Here is a 25,700-nt window from a genome sequence, read left to right on the forward strand (position 1 = left end):
GCACAGCGCAGAGGTTAAAATGTGTTGTGAAAAGTCAAACTGATGAAGACAAGTTGGATCTGAACGCCCACTTTCAGGTGAGTTAAACCACTATTTTGCTCTTATGTCTATTTTAAATGTTTTTCTCCTGATATAGAAGGAATGTGGTGTGTTTCATTTGCTGTTAAATCTGATGGATTCATACGTTTTGCGACCACCTCTGGTAGATTATCACAAAATCAAACACTTACTGCATTTTGTCAGCAATGTCGTGATTCAAAGCTGAAATATTGAACTATAAAGGCTGCGGATACGGCAATAAACCACCGGCCCCAAACAGAGACATAAGGCTGATTCATTACTCAGCACTGGACAGAAGTGAGTCACAGTCTTATAGTAAAAACTGTTAAGCAATCTTCCCAACATAGGACCACAATACTACAGCAGCATAGATCAAGTTGGATTAAATGCTTTTCATCCTGACAACTGAAAGTGCACTTTCCTCTAATCACTTGCCAACAGCTCCAAATGACATTCAGGTACGTTTAAACCCAGGCCCTATTCTTAAATGTTGCTGGTAGGTTGAAACCTTTTCATGAGTACCTCCAGTAGATCGCCTCAGCCAGCAGCCGGGACAGGCTGGAAACGCTGCAAAGTAAGGCTTGGGGGCAAATGGGAATGATCAAAGAAGGCCTCCGTCCACTCAAAGTGCTGTTTGCCACTGACAGGCTCAGAATGTGGTTTCCTGCAGGAACAGGCCTTTTTGTTGAAGTACGAGATGCTTTTTTTAAAACCAGAATCACAACTTACTTTGCTGTCTCCAAAGAGACGACAATCTTCTTTACTGCCGCCTCAGTCAAAGTCACTCAAGGGTGCGAACAAACTAACCCTTTGCAGCAGCAGTAGACGAGCAACTCCCCTGTTCTGCAAGGTAAAATTACTGTTTTTGTCAATGGAGTCTGGTGGTTTTAAGGACAGTGCTGTAACCACTGGTTTTGGGTTTACAAAAAGGATCTTACATGAGCAAAATAAAAGTAAAATACTAACCGGCCAAGCAGTGATAGACAAACAAATCCTGTGTGCTGTGAAAATGACTGTTTTTACCAATGGACTCTGGTGGCTGTAATGTTGTCAGACACTTGGAAAAACAACCCGAGCCTTTTAGTGGTAAAAACAAGCACTTTCATTTCACTTAGTATGCTCAGGTGCATTTGCCCACAAGGCCAGTTCTGTCTATCTTCGCTAAGAGCTGCAGCAATTTGGAATCTTTTTCCATATTTTAGTAATTTAGACCAAAAGAATATGTAAAAAAGAAAGGACCCATTGTCAGTATAAAGGAATTCATACTTTTAACCACACCCAAACCTTAATTAGGGTATGAGGATGACGATTCACACAGGTGTTACTAAAGCATCTTGCAAAAGTGTTCCTACATCACAACAAACTGGTCTGATGACGATGATTATTGCAACAGCTGTTTCCTTCCCAGAATTATCTTTGAACAACGCACCAGTCTGAGAAATAGCAGTGAAGAGGTATGATTCTTAGAATTTGTTGATTAACTGAAAGTTTCCTCAGGTTTGGCTTCTTTTCAGATGAGATAGACCCGGAAGTTTCCTTGTTCAAATACAGTCTTGTCCTTTGGCCACCGAGCGATCACTGCAGCAAGCAGGGGTTGAGGGCAATAAGCGGGGAGGCTTGGTGGTACGAAACATGTTACTTTGGTCAACAACAATTTGTATGATAAGTTGTGCAAATTTGTGAATGCCCTTCCAATGTCAGACACGTTGCTAACCCCTCAGTGTCTGTAAAGCCTCTTGTCCAAGTCATCATTCTGGCGCCACCGTTTTCTTCCTAACAAATGGCGAACGGATCTGTTTCGTTAAGGCACAAAAACAAAAAGTTAATGGAACACATGAAGGTATTGAAATAATAACTGAACTTTCACATTTTGTTCCACAAGGACCTCTAACCCCGGGTCAAAGTTCTGGTTTGTAGACCAATCGATCGCACCATAACCCTAAACGGACCATATCATCATCTGACTTCCTCAATCCTGGAAGGCCAAAGCAGTTGTTCTGAGCATCTAATATTGCTGCAGATGAGACATTGTTTTCTTAATAATAATTACGAACAGTGCAGCCCTATATTCGCTGTAAATCCAAGAGCAAGATAAAGCGTCATCATATTTTCTTGACTTCTTTGTCAAGTCATTTCTTAGTCATGCCGCCTCGCGCCCCACAGTTTGAGAATCACTGCTCCAGAGTGAAATGTCTTGAGGTGCATTGGATAGACTGCCAGGACATTAGTCATGATGCGTAGCCAATAAAGTATTTGTAGTCTAGCTTCATTACCAGTTTAAAAATTCACCCAAACATTTACCAGATGCCTGTGAAACTAAGGGCTAAAACTAAGACGATGGGGATCATCTTAGCTATTGTTACATTGTTTAACATCAGCAAGTTAACATGGTGACGTAGCGAATGTTAGTAGGCGGAGCACTGCCGAGCCTCAGTCCAACCTCACCGACACAGTAGCGAATCTGTAGACTCACGCAGTTTTGTTTTTATGAACTAATTCCCTGAAAATCCAAAAACCAAACAATAAACTTCTGACTATCGAGTATGACCTGTACATCCAAAGCCTGACGCAGCTAATTTCTGCTTACCCAAACCCCATTGTTGTGCAACATGTTATTTTAACCACATGACAAACATAACTTTGGTTTGCAGATTTCCTTATGACAGTGACTGTGACTCGTAGTATGTTGACGACAATGAGGCTCTGTAGCCATTTCAGGCTCTTGCTACACAGGCAATACTTGTCGGTACTGGTTTCGGTCTCATGCCGATCAGCCGTAACATTATGACCACCTGCCAGTAGGCCCCCCCTTTGCCACTATAACAGCGCTGACCCGCGATCTGGGAATTTGGAGGCCGAGCCAACACCTTGAACTTGTTGTCGTGTCCCTCAAACCATTTTTGAAGTGGGGCTTTATCTTGCTAAAAAACATAATGTGATATGTTAATAATAATAATAATAATAAAAAGATAAACTAACACAAGTCTTATCTTGTAAGACACTCATGTCCTCAGGCAGTCAGCTCGCTTCTTGGCACCTGAGAAGCTCAAACGATTAATGAAACGATTTCAGAAGTTTTTGATGTCAGTGCTGCTCGGCTGATCATGTCTGTGGAGTTTCCTTTACAACACTGCGAGGCACAGACACTGCACATGTTCTCTGCAGGAGAAAGATGTTTGAGAGGGTCACAAGCTGCAGGCTTTATTTAGAGTGAGCAAAGCTGTAGTGATTTCTAGGGATTTGTTTGTATGATGACGACATCCCCGCTGCCGTTGTGCTGTCTTTCAAACTGTTCCAGTTTCGCAGTCCTTTAATATTTATATTTATATTAAAAAACAAGGTTGAATTCTTCACCGGGATCTATCTTTATTTTTGCAATCACTTGAGAAGTGCATGAGACATGACGCTGTACTAATGTTTCCCTAATGTTGGACTTTTTAGCATTTCATTGTTGCAGAATTTTTAATGCATGAATGAAATCTTGGAAGTTTTACAAGAGCTGAGTCTGAGCTGTAATATTAACCATGCCAACAATTTATATGTATTTCAATGCTGAATACTAAATACTTTATAGTCCACGGAAATATCAAAATACAGCAGCACTCTAACACAATAAACATGCTTACAAATTTCCTTTAAGGAAATGTTTACCACAATTCAGCCCTTACTGGAAGTGGTTGACTGCAGAAAGTGAAACAAAAAGACTTTGAGTTGGACGAGTATAAAAGAAATTAAATATATTTCAGGTCTGATTCAGTGGCTGGTCTGTGCACGTTTTATTCACTGTGCAATGGAGGCAGAAAATCACAAGAAAGCTGTCATTCTCTCCGAGTGTCTGAGCGGAATTACATCCACGATTACAGGAAACAACAGGCCGAACAAACGGTGTGGGTTGGGCTAAGTTAAATCTCTGACAAGCCAAAAAGAGACGATTAAACATCGAACACCCAACATGTGTATTCTGTGTCAGAAGAGGAGAGGTGTCTGACAGACCCACTCACGGGAAGAGGTAAGCTTCTTGCAGCCTACACCGTGATGTCTAAAGTGAACAGGAATTAAATTGTCTCAGAACCTCATGTTAAACAAGATGAATGGAAGAGCAACGAAGGGCTTCTTTAAGGAAACAGTGCATCTTAAATAACAACAAACTGATAAAGGATGCTTTGAGACGACAGAGCAAGGTGTGTGTAAATGTCCAAAGTCACCTCATCGCTGTGTGTTCAATCACAAACCAAAGGACTGTTTGAAGGGTTGGCACGGTTAGTATTAGTTTGGTATTTTGTCCTGGTTATTACTCATTAATTTATTGCTTACTCACTTACTGGCAGTATGACATAGAACAGCACAGGACAATGGAATGCACAGTAACACAGTACACATTGTTTTGCGAGTGTGTGTGTATTGTTCTCATTTGTAGGTTAAACTGGCTTGATATTTGTGAAATGTCTTATGTTGCCATACAGAGCAGTTTACCTTCTGTACATGGAGTCTGCGTAATTGAAACATTAAGTTGTAAGTTAAGTGAAAGTCTCCCCTCGTGTCCCAGGTGATCGGGCCGTCACACAGACGTTATCTCAGCTTGTCGATGCAGGCAAAGCCGCAGGTGAAACCAATACCATTAACCGCGGCTCTGTTCCATTTAAATGCAGCAGTAAGATGTAACCATGACACAGCACATGCAACACGAGAGCCCAGGCGTGTAATTTAAACACAGTCATGTTATTAGTTAGACCTGTTTAACATGTCAAAGAGCTATTGCCTCATGCCAAATTAAAGCATTAGTCAAATGTTCCGTCTGTCATTCATGAGTCAGTGGACTAAAAACAATCTGAAAAACAGGTGTGACTAATAATGTTGCAGTTCATTTGTCATAGCTTCTCCTGCTGTGCCGAATCAGAATATGTGCCGTGACTGTAACATTTGAACGTCTGCTTGTCAGAATAAAATATTTCTTTTGAGTAAGCGGATAAAAAGCTGTTTCGACACAATCTCAGGAAGTTCTGCGTTTCACCTTTGGCTTGAAATTTGTCACTTCCTTTCCCGGAGATGATATCTGCCCTGTACTTTCCCATTCTTGGTAGTGAAAGTTAACAATTAAAATCGATGTGGACACAAGGGTCACGTATCCCTTACAGCATCAAGCCATGCAGATCATTTTTGTTTTATTCGTACAAGTTGTAGATTTGTCTCTGTGGACACACTTAGTTAGATCTGCTTTCTAAAAAATAGAGCTCAACTGGGGAAGCTTCACAAACTAGCTCATGTGGCTACATGGGTTGGACAGACACACATCCACAAATATGTTTTAGGACTTATAAAATGCTCTGCTTGAAATAATAAAAAATGCATCTCCTCCTCCCTAGTTAAAAATCCCTGAATCTGCATCGGTCCCGCCCACTATGCGCTACGTTTCTCCTTCGTAAAATTACAGCACAAAACAAAACACGTCTCTGCCATCGTTTAGTGGCAAGTTGTTGAAACTTAGCGAACTTGAAATGTAGTAATTAGTAGTAGTAACGTCAAAGTTAATAGTCAGTAGCGAGTTACGATGACAGTTACAGCTGGCTCGCGCATCGCGAAAGTGGTTGCCATAGGTTACACATAATGATATGCATAGCGTCGCCCCGTCCATTAACAGGATTGGCTCCTTAGGTTTGTGACGTCTCAAACCTGCCAATCTGAAAACGTGTTGTTCAGTCTGTCCTTGGTACACTGCAGTTTAAAAGCAGACAGGCCCAGCCATGGAGATGATGCTGATGTTGTAGCACATGAAAAACACCACATGGAGACGTTTACAAGGTTAATCACTTGATTTTCACTGGAGGGGGTCTTCAATTAGTTCCCTGTAGCCAGAGGACAAAATAAAGAAATCTCAACAATAGTTCCTCTAAAGCCTGTGTAGTGTACATGTCCTACAGTTTATCTAGAGTAATGGGGACATTATCTAGGTTAGCATGGAGCCCTCTGTCCTTATCAGTTTAAAAGCACAAACATATTAGCAATGTCCAGTATAAAAAATCCAAGCTTTACATTTCATTTGATTGCAGAAGAAAAGTTTTAACCTTTTATAAATCGAAGATAAAACGTACCATGTAATCGATTCGACTTAGAGCAGAATCTTTAATTATGGGGTTAAATTTCACCAACGGCGAATGTGAAAATGTTTTGGGGTTAAGAGATGTTATTTTCTTCCACTCCAGCCTTTTGCCTTTATAAGGCATGAGGCCTGTAATTGAAGAGATGTACGAGTTAAACAACTCAGAAACATGTGGAGGAGGAACCTGATGACCCGGGAGCACAGTGTTCACAGCCTGAGTACCAGTGAAGCTGTGTTTGTGCGTCGCATATCAACAGAGAGCCTCATTAAACCAGAGTAAAGAACAGATTAATGTGTGGTATTGAGGCCGTTGTCACAGTGAAACGCTGTTTGCCACCAACTATTGACTGTTGGGTAAATATCAGACGCAGTAACAGAGCTTCGCGCTCACTGGATGACGCCGTTCATACGAGCGAGAAATCATCGTTTAATCAATAAGAGCCGTTTATTGTTTCTGTCATAGCTTGGTTTGTATTTTAGTGCAGGACTACCTGCTCACACTACACAGCATGTGTAGTGCATCATTCATATTGCATTGAGCTGCTGTGCACCACACAGTACCAGCATTAGATTAAGACCATGATGCTCCTGTTGAATTCAGAACGAACACTTCCTTTTAAATCAGTCTGAAGCTGACGGATCAGCTGAGCATTTTACGACTAATGTCAATTATGCAATGTAGAGCTGGGGACGACTGAGTCCTAAATTAATACACTCAGAGAACTTCCAAGTGTTAATGGAGGTTTGAAGCCTATATGATTTTTAGCGAACTGTGAGGCATGTCCTTGCTAACACTGGACAACAGGGAACTGTATCCAGGAAGATCCAATGGAACACAAGTTTGATGATCAGTCACATATCCATAACATTTACAGAGAGGATACAGGGCGATCTGATCCATCACAGATGCTCATTTCTGAGAGGTATCTCTTAAGACCAGTTCGGATCAATGATTCGTAACGAGACTGGATGAAAAGAATCCCTCGACATCTGATCGTAAACGTTCTAGAACTGGGCCGTTCACGTCAAAGCCACGCAACACACACAGACGCAGCTGACGTCTCCATAGCAACGACGCACTCACATACCCCACTACTTCTGCAAACTATAACAATAGTATTCGACCCAGGTTACATGTATAAACTAGCTGGATTTCTGTTATGATTATAAAAAGAAGTGGATGACAGTGACAGTGACATGCTCACAATGTTAGCTGTAACACTAATTAATAAACGTCGAAGACAGAGAGTTTGGAAAGAGAGGATCTGGAGGCGTCTTTGGCTGCTGCAGCGCCAGAGACAGGGCGCCTACGCCAATTTATGCCGTTTCCTGATTGGCTGAAGTGATAGAGCGACATCATTCAATTCTAAAACAAAAAAATTTGGAGATTTGACAAGTTAAATCTTCTGCAGCTCCAGACAACGGCTTCAGACGCTCTGCAACCCACCAGTTCACACCGCTACAATTTTCTCTGCAACATTCTCAAACCATTTTGTCGCGTTGGGAATCATTGATCTGAACTGGCCTTTAGATTACCATTCAAACATCACAAACATTGCAGAACTGCCTAATGGCATCACAGCATTTTGAGGCAACTGCAAATAGAGATCCAAAAAGATGACTGCTATTTTCACTGATCTGCAATACTGCTGCTGCAAGCCCTTATCTGACAAGATCTCGGACGTGACAGATATTTATGGTCAGGGATGTTTACTGATGTGTCAGAGATGTTAACATTACATCGTTTGTGCATTTATTCCAGTGTAATCTTGATGTTTTCTCAAGTCCCAGGGCTGCTTCGGTCAAACTTTCAACACCATCTGTTGCTGCTTAAACTGTTTTGCATTAAGACACTACAGATTTTAGTTTCAAATCATCTTTAATTGCTTTTAAAAAGTTCCAGATTAGTGTTGTGACGATCCGATTCTTTTGAATGGCTCTTTGGTGAGAACGACAGGAACCGAGTCGTAGGTGAGCGACGTCCTCTTTATAATTGAACTTAAATATCACTGCCTGCCCGAGATCCACCCCCCTTTATGCCGAATTACCACAAGCAGTGTTTTTTTAATTGCAACTCCGCTTCCTCCTAAAAGTTGGAGACATAAACCTTCTGTAGCAGCGACGTTATGAAGAGCGGTAAGGAGGAAGGTGGTGGGATTGCACTGCGTGTGAGGGAGAGGTGGTGAAATCCCGGTCACGTTCACGTGAAGGAACGTCTCTGTAACCCAGATATTGAACTGTTAGCTGGTGAGATGCACCCGTATTATTTGCCGAAGGGAGTTCACGTGCGCCATCGTTGTTGCTGTTTACATCCTATCGTCAGCTGATGCCTTCAAACAAAGCATGCTAATGCTTTTGTAGCCATTACTGGGGACTTTAATCATGTCACAATGGACAAAACACTTCCCAGTTTGGGATCAAGAAAATCCAGCAAGCCATCCATCCATGTATACGAGGTCACATGCAGCGGAATCATGTCACCACAACATAGTGCAGACGGTGAGGAACATTAAAACTCTCCTCCAAGTGTGTTGTTCTTTGTCTAAGTTCAAATCTGATCGAATCTTAGCCTATTATTATCCTAGTGATTATTTAGCAGATAAACCAAGAAACCTCTGCCCCCTGAAAAAGGAAGAACGATGAGCCGGTTCTCGGAAAGGAACGGAGCCATAAGATCCGGCTCCCTTCAAAGAGTTGTAATTCCCAACACTATTCCAGAGACTTCTCAGGTTTGTGTGTGAGTGCTGTCATTGTAGAGGAAACATTAAGACTTACTGTAGCACTAAAACATTTCCTTTAGTGTTCTGTAGTCTTGTATTCCCTGCGGCTGACTTTGCTGCAGCAGCTGTTCTGCTGGGTTTGAAGATGACCACAGTCACTGTTGCCAGGCGGTGTCAGTCTACAGGTTTTCTATATATAGCAGGATTTGTGAGTTATCTCTCTCTGTTGCAAAGAAAACAAATATTTTCCTTGTTGCCGTACTCTGCGGGAGTTTCCCTGTCATCTTTCCGGCTCTGTGCTGGCAGCGGGCCAACGTGCACGTGAGAAATGCTGACCTGGAAATGAGCCATTTGTTTTATGTATGCATACACAAAGAGCGGCGTGTGTTGTTGTTTTAGATTGACCTAGGAGTCATAAAATGTGTTATCAGGGAAGTGATTGCAACATACCTCCTCTCTGAAACTGCACAGAGCAATCTGCTCAGGGATGAAATGGAGAGCAGAATACAGCATCGCCAGCATGTTTCTGCCCTTTTCTTGCACTGATAACGCCGCATACGCCAAAGAACAGGGAGGCTTTTGGGAACTGCTCATACATCAACCACCGACTTCTTTGGTATGCAAACTCCCCACCTTTCGCAGTTTCACAATTCACCTCCTGCATTCATAATAAGTCCCCTACAAGATTTGTGCAGCTCTTTGATAGTCTACCTTGCTCCTGATTACGCTCACCTGTGTCTCATTACTTCTTCCCCTAATGTATTTAGTTCTTGTCATCCCTGTGCCAGTTTGTCTCGTGCAATATCCTTCTATATGTTCGACTTCCTGTGTGGATAAATGATTTGTATTCAAATTGTTAAAACCGACAACTTTTCCCTTCAGGGTGCGTACCCAGTTTTCTCTATCCACACAACGTGGATCCACACAATGTTCTCTCTCTCTCTCTTCTTACCCAACACATGTTTGCATCCCAGTCTTACAGATCGAGTTAATGTGAAACCTGCTGAAGGTCATGAACTCTTTGGAGATATGCAGGTTAGGGTTAGGTTGACCTTCCTTGGCTCCTGAATTGGAAGCATTTCCTTGAGGCAGCTCTTAAATCTTTCACTTGAGCAGTGACCAGATGGTTTGCAAACAGAGAACAGGTGTTATCCTGCTTTAAAGCTCCTGCGAGGAGTTTTTCTCTGGTTATGAAACAAACAGAGATTTATTCTGATGACTCTATTTGAGCTACAAAAGCAAACCAGACCATCAGCAACGAGATGGATTATTTCTAGAGAGTTATTTTTAATGCCTGAAACTGCTGGCGGGGGGGAGGTGTCAAAGGAAGCGATTAACTGTGAGTGACACATGTGACTGTTAAAGAAAGCAGCATGAGATTTTTTGTTAAAAAACACCACTTAAGCATGAACAGGACAAAATCAGCAAAGAGATAAGAGGTACGGCTTTGTCCACAGGGGGCGCCAAAATCAACACAAACAGAAAGTTCCTCACAGGAGCTTTAACTACTGCAGCGCTGGACGCACTGACCCATGGTGCGACATTGGTTTGAGGGCAAGATAATGGTTAAAGAGTCAGAAGATCGGTTCTTGCTAAAGCCAGAACGTCCAACAGTTCATGCTTTAGACGGAAGAGTTGACCTTTGACCAGGCTTGGGGGGAATTCCTGAATATTTGAACTTGAGTACAATCAATACCTGGGGGTCTAAATGGGAGAAAAAGGTCAGTAGTCAGCAGCAGTGAGATGAACTGTAAAGGCTCCAAATGTAATATTTTACGACAAATGCACTTGATCAAAGTATAAGTCAACCAAAAGTTCCTTTTAAGATCCAAAAATACAGTTTTCCTCTGTTTTCATCGTCTGAAACAGGTGTGAAGAGAACACAGAGACAAAGGCTGCATCAATCTGACTGTGTTACAACAACTTGACTGCTACGACCCATTTTTACAAACGAACAGAAAAGAGTTGGGATACCCTCCCTGTTACCCCAAATACAAACACAGGACTGTCATTGTTAGTTTTAATGGTTTATGTTTCAGCCACCAAACTTAAAAACTGCCATTGAAGTCCGAGACGCCATTTTATCGATTCCCAAAGCTTTGCTATCACCGGTGACATCACGGTATTTTTTTACAACAGCGCCTTTCATGCGAAGAGTTCCCCTCAGTCAATATTATTGATGTTAATTTAATCTACTGTCAATTTCCAGGAACAGCTGTCCACTGATGACCAGATCAGATAGCCGAGGAGTGTTTCTGGTTTCCTCGGTGAAACAGCATCACAGCTGCTGTTTTCTCCTCCAGACAGTGTTTATATGTCTGGGAAGGAAGACACCGGCGACTCAGTAAACACAGCATGACACATATTCATTCAAAGAATATAGTCTTGACCGATTAGTCTAAATATCAAATCAAACACCTGTTGGGAGAGCAGTAAATGGGGCACACAGCCTCGTAACCCCGGTCGTTCCTTATTGCTCATGTCTGAGAATTCTGTATAACAAAATATCTCATCTGGCTTTGATCATGTGATGAATGTTAATCATATTGTGAGCCGTCATCTCTGGAAAATCTTCAAACTAAATGTACCATCTTCCTCTTTATATCAGTGTTTTTGCAGCTGCTGTGAAGTGATTCAGTGATTCAATTTAGTCCCTCTGGTTTGTTTTGGTGGTTGTCCAGGCTCTCGCAGATTGCCCATAGTAAACAGGGAAACAATACCTGACTCATATCCGCACAGACATAAATGTTTATTTAAGTCACGTCACTTCTGGACTAGATAAAACTAACCGTGTTTGTTTAAGGGGGGTTATAAAGCTTGACGGCTCCTCCACGTGAGGGCCCAAACAGCGTGCCGGCTCGGAGCAGCAATATAAATAAAGGTTTAGGAGAGGGGGTATGAAAGAGCCTGCATTAGCAGCCTTAAGCAGGAAACCAGTCTTAAGAGGGTAAGTACTGTGCAGTGCATAATGCCCTGAGTGCTGTTGTATGAAGGGGGACCGGTGGAAATGTCTATTTTCTGAGTGAGGCTGATGTCTTTTTCACTGCAGATTTTCTGCCTGAGAGCACATAATGAGTGTAAAGCGATGTGCACAGCTTGTTGTCTGTTGTGTGTTTTGCAGGGTTCACTTACCCTGCAGAAGAAACTAAATGTCAGTTTATTCTGCAAATGCACGAGTATATTTTAATGGGAAGTGGTACAAAAATGGACGAAAGATTAAGATTTGCTTCTTTGCTCTGTCACATCGTGCCTCTCTTATCTTGATTTCCTTGTTGTCTCTCAATGCTTTATTTAGCTTTTAAGACTTTATGGGAATTTGATCGCAGCCAAATTTTTTTGCTCTGCAACTTTTATTTGATACTCTTGAGGGGAATTACAGACAGGAAAGAGAATTCCTAAGTGAGTGTGTGTGTGTGGGAAGGGAAGATGTTCTCATGTACTTAGAGCAAACAGATTTCCAAAGTAGTACTTATTGTGAAAGCTTTGTGTTGAGCCTCACTGTCAGGTCACAACCTTTAATCTAATGTGTTTGAAGATTTTTATGCTTAGAGATAAGTTAAATTAAAGATAAGAGGTAGTGCAGAAAGAAGAGAGAAAGAGGGAAGGAAGAAACCAGAGGAACAAGAACAGAAAGAACAAACGTGAAGAACTTTCTTTTGAAATTTACAGGAACAAAAGTAGAGATTTCACAAAAAGAGCAGAAACATCACTTGTACTTAAAAATGTACTCTGAACCATTAAACCTTAGCTTCCTTCAGGTCAATGTTTTGCTGCTCTTTTGTTGGATCAAAGAATACAATTCCAATCCTTTAATCTCTCCTTTTTCTGTTTCTTCTAAAGTCCGCCACGATGATTTGGATATGGATTTATCTGACTGCTCTCCTTCCTGGAGCACTCACATTCCCAACAACACCTTCGCCCCCGAACAGCACCACAGTCGAAGGACCCTGTCGTATCTACAACTCTGGCCGCTCCGCAGACTGTCTGGGCAGACAGCTGGAGAGTGTCCCGTGGACACAATTTCCATCCACGCTGGAAGAGATAGATCTCTCCTCCAATAAACTTCAAGCTGTCCACGCTGACGACTTCATCCGCCTTCCTCAGCTCCGCATCCTCCGGCTGCGGTTCAATAACATTTCACACATCGACAGTGAAGCCTTTAAAAACAACAAACTACTGGAGCGTCTTGACATCTTTAATAACTCCCTCCAGGAAATTCCTGCCACAGCTCTGACTCCTCTCTTGAATCTGAAAGAGCTCCTCATGTCAAATAACCTGTATAAACATGCCACTCTGGCTGATAGCTTCTCCAGATTTGTCAAACTCCAGGTTCTGTCTATGGGAGGCCCTCTGGTGATGGGTCTAAAGAAAGCAGATTTTCAACCCCTGAAGAACATCAGATTACTTGGGTTTGCCATCAAATGTTCCTCTAATCTGAGTTACTATGAGCCTGGAAGTTTAGAAGCCATCCAGACAATGCAGATGGGCTTTGATATGGCCATAGATCAGCGACCAACCACTCTCCTTCACATGCTACGTGACCTCGCCAACAAGACCTTCAGCCTAATCCAGTTCCGCAACCTCTTTGAATTCATGTACTACATCGGAGAGGAGGACATTTTCCAGGGCTTGAGAGACATCAAAGCCCAACAGCTCGTCTTCCACAGAGGTAAATTCAATGAGAACCTCCTCAGGATGGCTTTATTGAACCTACAAGTTGCACATATCAAAAATCTGAGACTCCAGTACATCGACTTTGCCCGTTCACCAACATTTATTGACAGTGGAGGACGTTCCAGCATCACAGACCTGTCACTGGATAAGTTGGATCTGTGGTGAGTATCTTTGCATTTTAGGACAGCATGTGCCATTATTAAATATAATTCATTTCGTGTAAACGTGAGCACTTTCTTCTCATACTGTCATATGTTGCACTTCAAATATGAAACTATATAGGTACCTGTTTTTGTTTTACTTTCGGATGCTGCTCTTTAGCGAGCACAAGGTCCGCTCAGGGATGCAATCAGGGGCCAATGATAGGTCAAACAGACCCTTTCGTCCAGGAGACTGGGCTTTGACTCCAGTGTGAAACCAATAATCAATGTATTATTTAACTTAGGTTAGTTTGTCACGTTAGTTATGGACATAAGTACCAAAATGTATGTATCACACCTTTCCCTAAATGTGTCCAAACAGCCAAACTACTCTACACATGATTTAGTCCAAGCTCTTGTTGCAGAAGAAAAACCTAATGTGTCATCTCTGATTTAATTCCTGATCTAAGCATTGTGTTTATGTGGCATGCTGGTAGCACTACACACTACAAATCTCTGTCTCTTGCAGGTATATCAGCAACCCTGATGTGCTCCGATTCGACTGGCGCTTCACCTGGTTCAACAAAATAAAGCAACTCTCTATCCAGTATGTGTACTTCAACTCTGTGCCTTGTGATTCCTGGGTTGAGATGTCAGGTGTGGAGATACTGGATGTCTCCAATAATCGACTACTGGATCACTACCTCTTCAACCAGCGTTGTGATTACGAGGGCGCCATGCCGAAAATGCACACCTTCAAACTGAACACCAATGAACTGACCAGCCTTAAAGACCTGTCATCACTAACCAGGGAGTTCCAGCAGCTGCAGGTGTTGGATGTTAGCAACAACAAACTGGGATCTGCTGAAAAAAGTCGGGACTGTGTTTGGCAGAAAAATATCACTCGGCTTATTGCTCACCACAATCGTTTCGTGAGTGAGTCCCTTCTTTGTCTTCCCACCACCGTGCACTACTTGGACTTATCCTACTGTAGCCTGGACCAGCTTGACATGACGTATTTTGAGAAGGCCACTAACCTGAAAGAGCTCCTGCTCAGTGGGAATAAAATCAAGTTCATCCCCTCCAAATGGAAAAGTCCATCCCTGCAGTCGCTAGCTTTGGATGGGAATTCGTTTGGTCTCATCAGCAAGGAATCTTTCAAGGACATGCCTCAATTGTCTCGTCTGAGGGCTGGGAACAATCCTTACCATTGCACCTGTGAGCTCCATGCATTCATCCAGTACACAACGTCAAAAGGGAGGGTTAACCTAACAGACTGGCCTGAGAACTACAAGTGTTACCACCCAGAGCCCTTCCTCAACACAGTCATATCCAAATACTTCCCAGGTCAACTGGCGTGTGATGTCAGACTTGTTATCATCATCAGTGTTGCCACCACTGCTGGGGTGATCTTCATATTGATGCTGATGTGTTATATCTTTGACGTGCCGTGGTACACGAAAGCCACATTTCAGATCATCAGGGCCAAATACCGAGCTCACAAGGAGAAAGCAGCAGGAGAACCAGGAAGTTTTACATATCATGCCTTCATATCCTACAGTCACCCTGATGCTGACTGGGTGAGGGACCAGCTGTTACCCTGTTTGGAGAGTAACAGGAACCCCTATCGTCTTTGTATTCATGAGAGAGATTTCATGCCAGGAAGGTGGATCATAGATAACATCATTGACAACATTGAAAACAGCCGTAAGGTAATAGACTTCTACATGCCAGAGTATTACTGGCACACACAGCAGTTACACTATGTTCATTCTTGCACAAAAACATTTTGCAAATATGTTCACAGAAGGTTTGAGTGGAAATACTCCTTGTGAAACCTGCCAGCTAGTTTTGGGCAGACAGCTTATGAGGAACTTTGTGTTAAATCAGCTGATGCCTTAGGCAAGTTTGGTTTCCGATGGCAAAATGCTTCCTTCAAGTCTGCATATTGCACCTTAAGACAAAACATCAACCAAGAATTGGCCATGTTGGGGTTATGGCTTTAAATCAGTGTCAGAGAGAGAGAAAATAGAGCTCTATCATTGCCCCCTGAGGTTAGCAAATCCCTGATATTTAAAAAAATGATGAGATCTGTTTTCTTTTCAAGAGTCAGACAGTTTAACATCTAAAGCATGCTTGAGAGTTTGACCCATCACCCTGAATAGCACAACCCATTAGAGGTCTTTATGGGGCTACCCTGACCCTTGGAACCAAGACCCCAACCAGGTTCGATACAGCTTGGGGTCCATGTTTTATCATGGTCAATTGGGTCAGGTTCGGGTTCCATTCTATTAACCTTGGTCCAGGGTCTGTTTATCACTATGTAGAACCTAGGTGGATCCCAGAAGACCCTTGATCAGTGCTGAGAGAAACATTCACATTATGTGCATGTAACTTGTGTGATGGTTAGGCTAGCTAGGATCAGACTACAAGAGTAAAAGTAAGGTGAAACATTTTTGAGCAGCAGCACCAGTGAGGTGTAGGCCCGCTAAGAGAGGGAACGGTAGTTAACTGATGTAAAAGAGAAGCTTATATGGATATACGGATATGGATGAAGGACGGATAAAGGCCAAGCACCTAGTGGCACCTCTTCTTTCTGTTCCTCCTTCATACAAATTGTGGACAAATGTTTTTAAAAATGATTGGGCCCGATCTGATCTTGTAAGAGATTTCCTTGGTGGGTTAGAGTTTCAAGACCTCTACAACCCATAGCTCATCATATCCTAGGTAGAAGCAAGAACTGCCATCCATGTTTACCATTTCCTTTTCTGTCTCCTTCATCAGGTCATATTTGTCCTCTCCCGGCACTTTGTCAACAGCGAATGGTGCAACTATGAGCTGTACTTCGCTCAGCAGAGGGCCATGGGAAAGACCTTCAGTGATGTCATTCTAGTGGTGAAAGAGCCCATTGATCCCAGCTCCCTGCCCAGCAAGTACTGCAAGCTTAAGAAGATGCTGAGTACCAAGACATACCTGGAGTGGCCTCAGCAGGTGAGCCAGCAGGCTTTTTTCTGGGCACAGTTAAAGAGCGTTTTGGGTAAGCCAACAATGACCCGAGAGGGGTCGCACAGTGTAAGGAGCAGAACCTTCTCTCTGGGAGGGCTTTCTGTAATTGGCCCCCTCATGGAAGACAGGAAGCCAGAAGAAGAAAAACCTAATGTGGACAAAGAAGCCAAAACGACATCTTTTAAGGGGAATAACAGTGAGCTGTCAAATCAGAAACAAATACCAGTTGTGGCATTTTGACCAAAAGGTTAAAGGATTAAAGATTGTACGGCAGCTTACATTCCTTCTGTATTGCCTCTGTAAAGGCCTGAACTCAGGTAACCTTTTGTGTGCGGGTTATGTCAAGCTGGGAGCAAAAGCCAACATCTCATTATGATGACAGACAATAACATGATCCCTCTGTGCCCGTGGCATTCTGTCATGTTATCCCAGCGGGCCGAGTTGATGCCCTCTGCTCCGCTCTCCCTCTGAGCATCTCGGACTGGGTGCCCTGCTGACAGGCGCTGAAAGGCCAAAAACTCAACAGCTCCAATGAGATCTCCCATGTCGCACTCTGGATAACAAGAGAGGTGCCAGGGAGATGTGGTGACAGGAGCCACATTGTGAAAGGACTGCGCTCCGTTTCATTCTCGGCCCTCAGAGGGATGAGATCGTGAATGTTCAAACTCTGATGTTTCACGTCCCTGTCAGAGGCAACCCTATGATGCCAGGACTTCACAGAAATACAACGCGTTTGGGGAAGATTGACCCAGTTTCCAACCAAGCTGGGAACATAGAAATCCAAATAACTCTCGGTAGATCATTGGATCCGGCACTCCATGCCAAGCTCTCGAGAATAGACGATGCTTGACAGTTGGTGGTGCTCCAGCACAATATTTGAATCAGCCTTTGAGTGTCCGCTAACTAGCTGATAATTATGAAGTGGCTCTCAATCAGCCTTATAGTGTTCCAATTAGCTCTTCCTGAATTGAAATATTACATGTGCGGTCATGTAGTCCCTGATTTAATCAGCGCCAAATGTCTGTGTTATTATGATCTGATTGTGCTGTCCTTTGAAGGCGCAGTTGTCGATGTTTTAACTGTTTTTTTTACATAAACTACTATTATTATTTATTTGATACTTGCAACCAATTTACAACTTAAAATGCAGCCATCCATGCAGACGCTTCAGCCCATCTGATGAATCAAATGTTCAATCTACTTTCAGGAAGAGCAAAGCACATTCTCCTTCACATCCAGCCAATTGGAGCAACATAAGCATCAATTGGAGTTGTGTTTCCAGTATTTTTTAGCTCTGATTTGGTCTTCCATGGAAGACGCCCACTTCCTCTGTTGATATAAAGATCCTCCTTATGAATATTATTGTCCATTTTTGCAAAACACACTGCTAATGTACTGTATGTATGACCTGGACACGGAAACTTTAAACAATAAGATAATATGATGAGTGCAGGATCAGGGATTAGCTTTGTAAACACGTCTTAAAAATGTTTGAACTTTAGTGTTTGGAAAAACAGCAATAAAAACCAGCAGAGGTTATAAAAGTCTGATAAAGCAGCAGGGTCAGGAGCGTCAGCCAGATGTCAAGAATGTGAACGTTAACTTGGAGCCATTTTATAGTTTTATGATCTGAAGGATGCAACGTGGACGTGTTGTACACACGTGTTGTTATTGTAAATAATATTTTATCGTATTGATTGAAGCATGTCGAGAACAGAAGTTAGAAGTCTTTATAATAGTTTTTAAGCATTCATGTAGATTTCATTTAAAGATTTTGATATTCTGGTTAATAGAATTAAAATAGTTTCTGTCACAAGAAGTAAGAATAATTCATAAATATATTTAATTTAACCCTCCTGTCGTGTTCGTTTCCCCCCCCTTACTTTGGTGTTCCTGGTCAAATTTGACCGGTCTGTTTTAACATCACCAAATTTTATTTAATACCTTTTTAAGCTGTAAACAATGTCCCAGACTAGTGGTTAACAAGAATAACTGCAGTGAATATACAAAGAATAGACATTGAAAATTAATTCCAAAATCCATCCATTTCTGAGACATCCTCTGGTCCATCTTTAATCTCCTCTTCATCTGGATCATAAAATCGGTCCAGTTGTTCAGTCTGAAATGTGTGGTTCATGTGGGGGGATGTGTGGGTGTGTATCGGGATGTTTTCCATCTGATGGATGAACATAATCTAGTTATTAATCCCATTCATTTCCTTTGGCGCTCACTTTTGACCGGGAACACCACAGGTGTTACCAAGTTGACTAAACCACTGAAATGTCAATGAAAGTGGTGATCAGCAATTTTATGTGTTCAAATGCCTCGTGTGGAGGAAGTCATGAGACCTCGAGCAATCAAATGTAAAGCACAATATTTATGATTGATCAAAGTTTGTTAATCGGTCAGATTTGACCCGAACACGAGGAGGGTTGAACGAAGCAGGAGGGATTGTTTGTTTTGTTGATTGATTTTCATGTTTGTACATATATTCGGTAAATGTTTTGCTTATGATTGGAGTTAGGTAATTATATGGGGCAGGATGCCCAGGTGTGGTGTGGAGTGAGGAGCGTCACGCTGAATGTTTTTTTTGTGTTTTGAGTTGTTTTTGTGGATTAAAAATTTTTAAATGGTGGACTTTTCGAATGTCAAAATGAACAGAGAATGAACTCAACAGAAAAATCATGATTTATTTTTACAGACAGGCGACACGCGTCAAAATAAGCAACAGATAAGCTCCTACTTTAAGTGACATTTTAAACACCTGATGGTTCAAATGTTTCTGGACAGCATTTTGTTTTTGTATTTTTATACCATAGTAACCCAATATTTAAAAATAATAATAATATTCATTGTTCTATCTGAGAAGCCTGACTTTACATGAGGCCATTTGTAGCGTTTGCAAATGGCCAGTAGATGACACTCTTGAACTTTTCTCAGGTCCATGTGGTCACGGCTGCCCCTCAGAGACAGGGAGAGATACAGAACCTGCAGTGGACTGCTGTGACGCCACAGAGCTCGAGATGTTTGCATCACTGCATATGTTCAATATGATAAATGCATTTTGTGAATTTAATGTATGCTGTCATGAGACTTCTTTAAAGTGCTGAAGGTACAGTGTTTGTGTAGAATCAGAATGTATCATGTTGATTGATGCAGGCTAATATGTACATTTTCTGTGTTTCCTGCTGTAGTTATTTTAAGAACTGTTTATGCTTTATGGTCATAACTTTTAAAATGCTGGACATTCATAATTCTTGTATTGATGCATTTTGTGTAATGAAGTAGAAATTAAATAAAACGTGTTTATGTTTGATGGCTGTCGCACATTGACCATGTATGGATGTCTGCAGATCTCTGGAAGTAATCAGAGAGGGCTGCTTTGGAGTAGAGAGCGGCTCTTGTTCCGGGGTCACACATCCGGTCGGTCTTGTTTAATCCAGTTAAAGAGTTTTCTTTATTTTCTCCTCACCAAAAACTTTAAAGAGCCCCTTTCACACCTCCCGACATGTCCCGACATTGTCCTGGTGGGCTGAATGTCTGAACGCAAATTATCACCCCGACTTTTTCCTGCCAGCCTCGTCGTTAAATGTCCGCAAGAAGTCGGGGTGAGCCGATGTGTGAACGCTGCAGGTAATAGTCAGAAACATTCACCGCAAGCAAGTAGGCGGGGTGATGATGTTTCTATCATACAACTGGTGCGAAAACTTAATCTAACAGGATGATTAAAAACATCCGAGGTTGAAGAAGAAGGATCGTTCACAAGACGACGGCAAAGATGTCTGCAAACTTTGAGCTTCTGGCTGTGAGGGCTGAAATTGTTCGCTGTTCCCTCCGCTGTGAAAGGGCAACATTTGGAAAATTTCAGGGGCAGACTGTCTTGAAACTTTCTGGAAATTGTCAGGAGTGCATGTGAGTAAAGGGCAAGAGTGTCTTTGACCTGAGAAAGTTTTAGGTTTTCCTTAATAATGCAGCCAAATAAGGTTAAGATGATGTAAGTCGTCATTTGCACCGACACTAGAGAAAATACTTCACTGTGGGATTTTCAGATATTATAAATAACATGCAGTGTCCTAACTTCTTTTGCAGTACTGTGTCAAAGGCACTGTGAAGCATGCCTGAGGATTAATTTTTAACTCGCAGCATGCAAATACCCACAGAGCGTTTAAACTCTGCACACTGAAACTACAGATGATAATCAAACAGTGGTTTGCATAAAGTGAAGAGAGGATTTCAGCTGGCTGACCTGTACTTCATTTATATAGCTACTGAAGTGGCACCCTGTCAAGCACAATCATCCCCTGAAATTGCAAATGATGTTGCAGGAAAACATCAGTCACACCTAATAAGTGTAAGTGAGGCCTGATACAATGAACACAGGCAGCTCTGATGGGAAATTGCTTCATCATAGTTCTTATATCAATTTTCTTTTAACAGCATTACAGGTGAATGTCTCTCAGAGTGATCCAAACAGTAGAGAGTGCTGCTTTTGGCGTAGCAAGAGCTCAGAGCTCAGAGCTCAGGTCACAATGACTTTTAATGTTAAAGTTACTGATGCAATGAGTTTATCTCAGGACGGACTTTGAATTATATTCTACCTTAAAATAATAATAATAATACACTTTATTTAGAAGCGCCTTTCAGGACACTTAAGGTGGCTGAAAATGACTGAAGTACATGAGTGGATGTGTTGTTGTGGCTGAGAATATAAATTATGTGACCAAGGTTTGACTTCAAACATCACGTCTCACACAGAAACACCACAAAGCTGCAGGCTGAGGTCCATATTGCACACATAAAGCATATTTTGCGAAATGTTACACACTTCATTATAAAGGCCCTTTGCATGTTGATGTATTCACGGCAATTCAGAGTAAACAACACAATCCATTAGATGCCATACGTCATTCTAAGTGATGGTTTCATTTAAAAGTGGGATCTAGTCAGCATGATTTAAGATATCCCCACTAATCCATATTGTTGCACAATATAGATGTTTAAACGGGAAATTGTTAGCAAACATTGTTACCAGCATTACTTTGTAGATGATTTGCAGACTCATTCTGTATAAATAAATAGACATGTGTCTCCTCCTCTCTCTCTGTTTGCATTAATGTGCCATTAATCCATCTTAATAACATCCCGGGAGTTGCCTTGCTGGCACACGTACGTGGTCATATCTGATGGAAGTGGTCACAGCTGTAAATAGAGGCATAAGAAAAGGGCCATTGTGCTGTGCAGTTGCCATAAAGCGCCTGCTGTTGCCTTACATGGCCGGTGGACTGCTCACCTGTGCAGCAGCTGCTGTCCGGAGGGAGGCGCCTCTGAGATTCTGATCTGTTTGCACACAGGTGAGAGCAGCCCATATAACTGATGAGATGAGAGCTGCAGCCACATCCTGCTGACCAGCACCTGTTTAGCGGCCGTGTTCAGGTGAGTTCCTGCTGCGTGGGTTCGTTTCATTACAGAACATGAAGAAGCTTTAATGATCTGTGCCGGAAATGTTATTACTGTTGATTATTTTCATGTCGACTGGCGTCTGAAGTCTGCTATTTGCACGTGCTTTCGTCTCTGCCTCCGTTAATTAACAACAGCTTTGCATTCGACATTCAAAGGCGTCTAATGAGCTGCCTGATCGCGGCGGGAATAAATGATTAACAGCAATTATGGAGACTAATTAAGGCAATGCGGCGCAGCATCAGTCAGGAAAGTGATGCAGCATTTCTTCTCTCAAATATCTGATTTGGAGTTCACACGCCCCCACACAGACAGGTAGAGAGCAGCTCTGCGTTATTAATGAGGGCACGTCCGTCTTCACGTAGCTGGATAAGAATCGGACAGGCAGAGTGATGCAGCGTGACCAACTCTAACAGTTAAACCACAGCAGGTAGTTAATGTAACGTAATGCTAGCCGGAGATCTGAATCTGCTTTATGTGCAGCTCAGCCTGCAGGAGGTCTGTCCTTTGTACACCTGTGCTTCATGGAGGTGGGGGGTGAAATGATTCAGCCCCCCCTGTAGAAGCTTCTCAGGTGTCTGAGAGCGAGGTGCAGGTGTGAGGTCGATATTTCTGCAGTTTTTTGACTCAAATTCAGAGGTGGGAAGAAACTGTACCCATACTTGGTAACTCGACAGATCTACTTGAGTTTTTTGCATCTTAATACATATCTGTACTTTCTACTGCTTACATTTTTAAAACAGGCTTGTTACTGAGCTTTGATGCATTTAGGGGAATTATTTATTTTCATTGTCGCCCACTTTCCCAACTTAATATTGAACTCAAACTAAATAAATGGGACAGTAGGGTGCAGAATTTCTTAATGTTCCCATCATTGCCTTTCACGTATCGAGTCTGTTTGTTTGAAGTCGGCCCTCCTAAGGTGTGGCTCACGGGGAGCTGCCAGGCAAGCAGTCTGTTTGCATTCAGGCACGTCCCACCGATGAGCTTTACCTGATAAAGATTGAAACGTTGTTTTCCTACTAAATTTTAGTGCAGGTAAAAGGAAAGTGTGTGGGACTTCTCTTCTCTCTCTCCTCTTGATATTTCCCTCCTCCTCACCTGCCTACAGGAGGCTGAATACGTGCATGAGCCTTACAGTACAAACTAAAAGATCTCCAGTCATGCATGCTCGGATAAAACTTTAAAACATCAGAAGCAGAAATCAAGTTATCCGACTTATATCCGCGTGTCCCTGTGCGTTCATTTTTCTGTCGTAAAGTTTCAAAAAGGCTTGCAGAAGAGATTTCTAAGCATGAAATGATGTATTTTAGATGTGTCCTAGTTCTGAGCTGACAGGAGCCGCGAGTTTGACAGATGAAGCTAAAAGCTGAAATATAATTCAGAGGAAAGCCTGGTGCAGGCTGCAGCTGAACATCTGATATGAAAATGTTTTGAGGTGATGGTTGCTAAAGGCAACTGTACACCTGCAGAATGTCTGCTCTGGAATTTTCCTTTAACATTTGTGTGTTACTTTCCTGGGATGTTTGCAGGATGCATGTATTCGGTGCATCTGTTGGAAACCGGATAACCGCAGTGATTGGTGCAAAAGAAATCCTTCAGTACTGGAAGCTATAAAGAGAGTTACAGGCCGCTGGTCCTCTGCATACAGATCTTAATCACACTTATGATATCTTTCCACTTTAGCTTTGTTCCTACCAAAGTTGTGTGTTTTAATATTGACTCTGTTGATTTGTCCTTGCAGGCATTAACTGTACAACAGAGAAAATGTCTTCCAACCTGCAAACCGCGATGGAGGATATCATCAAAGTGTTCCACTGCTATTCTGGAAAAGAAGGTGACAAGTACAAGCTGAGCAAACCTGAGCTGAAGACGCTGTTGCAGGGAGAACTCGGCGAGTTCTTAGCCGTGAGTATCATGTTGACTTAGATGGTCTGTTCCTTATGCATCAGTGAGGTGCAGCTTCTGTACACATTTATTCAGTCGTGGACAACAGAACATTTATTTCATGAACAGGGGAAAAGATTAGTTCAAAATTACAGAAGAGTTTGAACTCACCCAATGTGGTTGAACTCACATCTTGGCCGATGAGCCCTTTAATCAGTGGAAAGCGAGTCATTTGCCTTCTATAGCGATGCAGGAGCAGCCAGATAGAAATCTGACCAGCATGCATTGTGCAGCCTGGCACGGCTCAAACTAACCTAATGAGTGTACCCACATTGGGGGTAAGGCCTACCACACCAACATTTGAATAAAGATTAAACTTTAAAAATTAATTACTTTTAACGGATTTACCACATGAAGTACATCCATAAAGTTTATATATCACAAGGTGTTACATTAGCTGAGTTACACCATCCAAATAAACGCTTAAACATCTTTATAAGGTCCATGTGTAAGGTCCTGATCTAATATGAGATGCTTTCAAGGGAGCGTGACTGTCACCGAGATGAAATGGGTGAAGGGAGTGTAAACTTTGTGAATTTGTCTTTATGCAGTTTATTGCAGTTGATTACATTTACAAAGCACATTTTAAACCACAGACGTATGAGGAGTGAGTGCTTCCCACTGGTTCTGTACTACTGTTTTTTATCTTCAAGTGCCATCTTGTTTTTTGGATCAGAAGTGAGCAAGAGGGTGGAGCTGGAGAGGGTTTAGCTTATCAGTTAACGGTACATGGACTGTACTTATATGGCTCTTTTGTCTTCCAATCACTCAAAGCGCTTTTACACTACATGTCACACTCACGACAAAGGCCCAAGTACCACTCTCCAATCAGATCTATGTCCAGTCATATACCGATAATATTTAGCATTTTATTAGCATCCCTATTAGCTGATGTAGAACATCACTCCTCCCGGGGTCCACACAAAACAAAACAAACAGATAAAACACTTACAGACAGAACATCCACATGAAAAAAAAAACGTGGAACAGTAAGACACAGACTACGGATGCACAAGATTATCGTCATCAGCAGATCTGTCATTTTTCTGCCGCTAGTTAATGTCGTAGCATAACATCAAGTTTTTTTTATTATGGAATCATCGAGCATTTAGGCAGAATTAAAGCGTTGTTTTATCTGTGGAAAATATTGGCATAAAAATGACATATCTGCCGATAAGGTGCCTGTAATATCGTGCATCCCTACTCTAAATGTATGCAGATCATGATTCTGTGTTTCTCCCATGAACTGAAGGAGACCTATTCTCTTGAATCACTTGTATTGTGTTGCTTAACAGATAATCTATAAGTGATCCGTTTTAGCTTTTTATTTCCTCGTGATGCTTCTGTTGCAGGCCACCAAGGACCCCACGGTTGTGGATAAGATCATGGGTGACCTGGATGACGACCAGGACGGTGAAGTGAACTTCCATGAGTTTGTCGTTCTGGTCGCTGCTCTGACCGTCGCCTGCAATGATTTCTTCGTCGATTACGATAAGAGCAAGAAAGGCAAATAGTAGAAAAGTCTACTAACTCACATGAAGTCAACGACTCTTTTCTTCAACAGCATTCATGTTGGGGATGAAAACACCATGTAACACT

At 42.2% G+C, this 25,700-nt stretch overlaps 2 protein-coding genes across 2 annotated transcripts; both read left to right on the forward strand.

The window, feature by feature from the left end:
* s100a1 (S100 calcium binding protein A1) lies at window positions 1-25,700 on the forward strand. Its single transcript, XM_069656751.1, has 4 exons — window positions 1-77; window positions 22,049-22,130; window positions 23,899-24,062; window positions 25,454-25,700. Exons 3-4 carry the CDS (start codon window positions 23,922-23,924, stop codon window positions 25,613-25,615), a joined length of 303 nt encoding a protein of 100 aa, XP_069512852.1. The 5' UTR covers window positions 1-77; window positions 22,049-22,130; window positions 23,899-23,921; the 3' UTR covers window positions 25,616-25,700.
* Window positions 12,727-16,937, forward strand: tlr18 (toll-like receptor 18). Its single transcript, XM_069656747.1, has 3 exons — window positions 12,727-13,712; window positions 14,221-15,403; window positions 16,476-16,937. The coding sequence occupies exons 1-3, from the start codon at window positions 12,727-12,729 to the stop codon at window positions 16,935-16,937; spliced, it is 2,631 nt and encodes an 876-aa protein (XP_069512848.1).

Source organism: Semicossyphus pulcher, unplaced genomic scaffold (assembly GCF_022749685.1).
Source record: "Semicossyphus pulcher isolate SPU_LCO1_2020_fin unplaced genomic scaffold, fSemPul1.0.p SCAF_9, whole genome shotgun sequence".
In the NCBI taxonomy this organism is placed as follows: domain Eukaryota; kingdom Metazoa; phylum Chordata; class Actinopteri; order Labriformes; family Labridae; genus Semicossyphus; species Semicossyphus pulcher.

Coding starts and splice junctions, on each gene's coding strand:
- tlr18 (XM_069656747.1), top strand. CDS start 12,727: ATGATTTGGATATGGATTTATCTGACTGCTCTCCTTCCTGGAGCACTC. Junction 13,713..14,220: donor CTGGATAAGTTGGATCTGTG/GTGAGTATCTTT, acceptor TGTCTCTTGCAG/GTATATCAGCAACCCTGATG. Junction 15,404..16,475: donor ACATTGAAAACAGCCGTAAG/GTAATAGACTTC, acceptor CTCCTTCATCAG/GTCATATTTGTCCTCTCCCG.
- s100a1 (XM_069656751.1), top strand. CDS start 23,922: ATGTCTTCCAACCTGCAAACCGCGATGGAGGATATCATCAAAGTGTTC. Junction 24,063..25,453: donor AACTCGGCGAGTTCTTAGCC/GTGAGTATCATG, acceptor CTTCTGTTGCAG/GCCACCAAGGACCCCACGGT.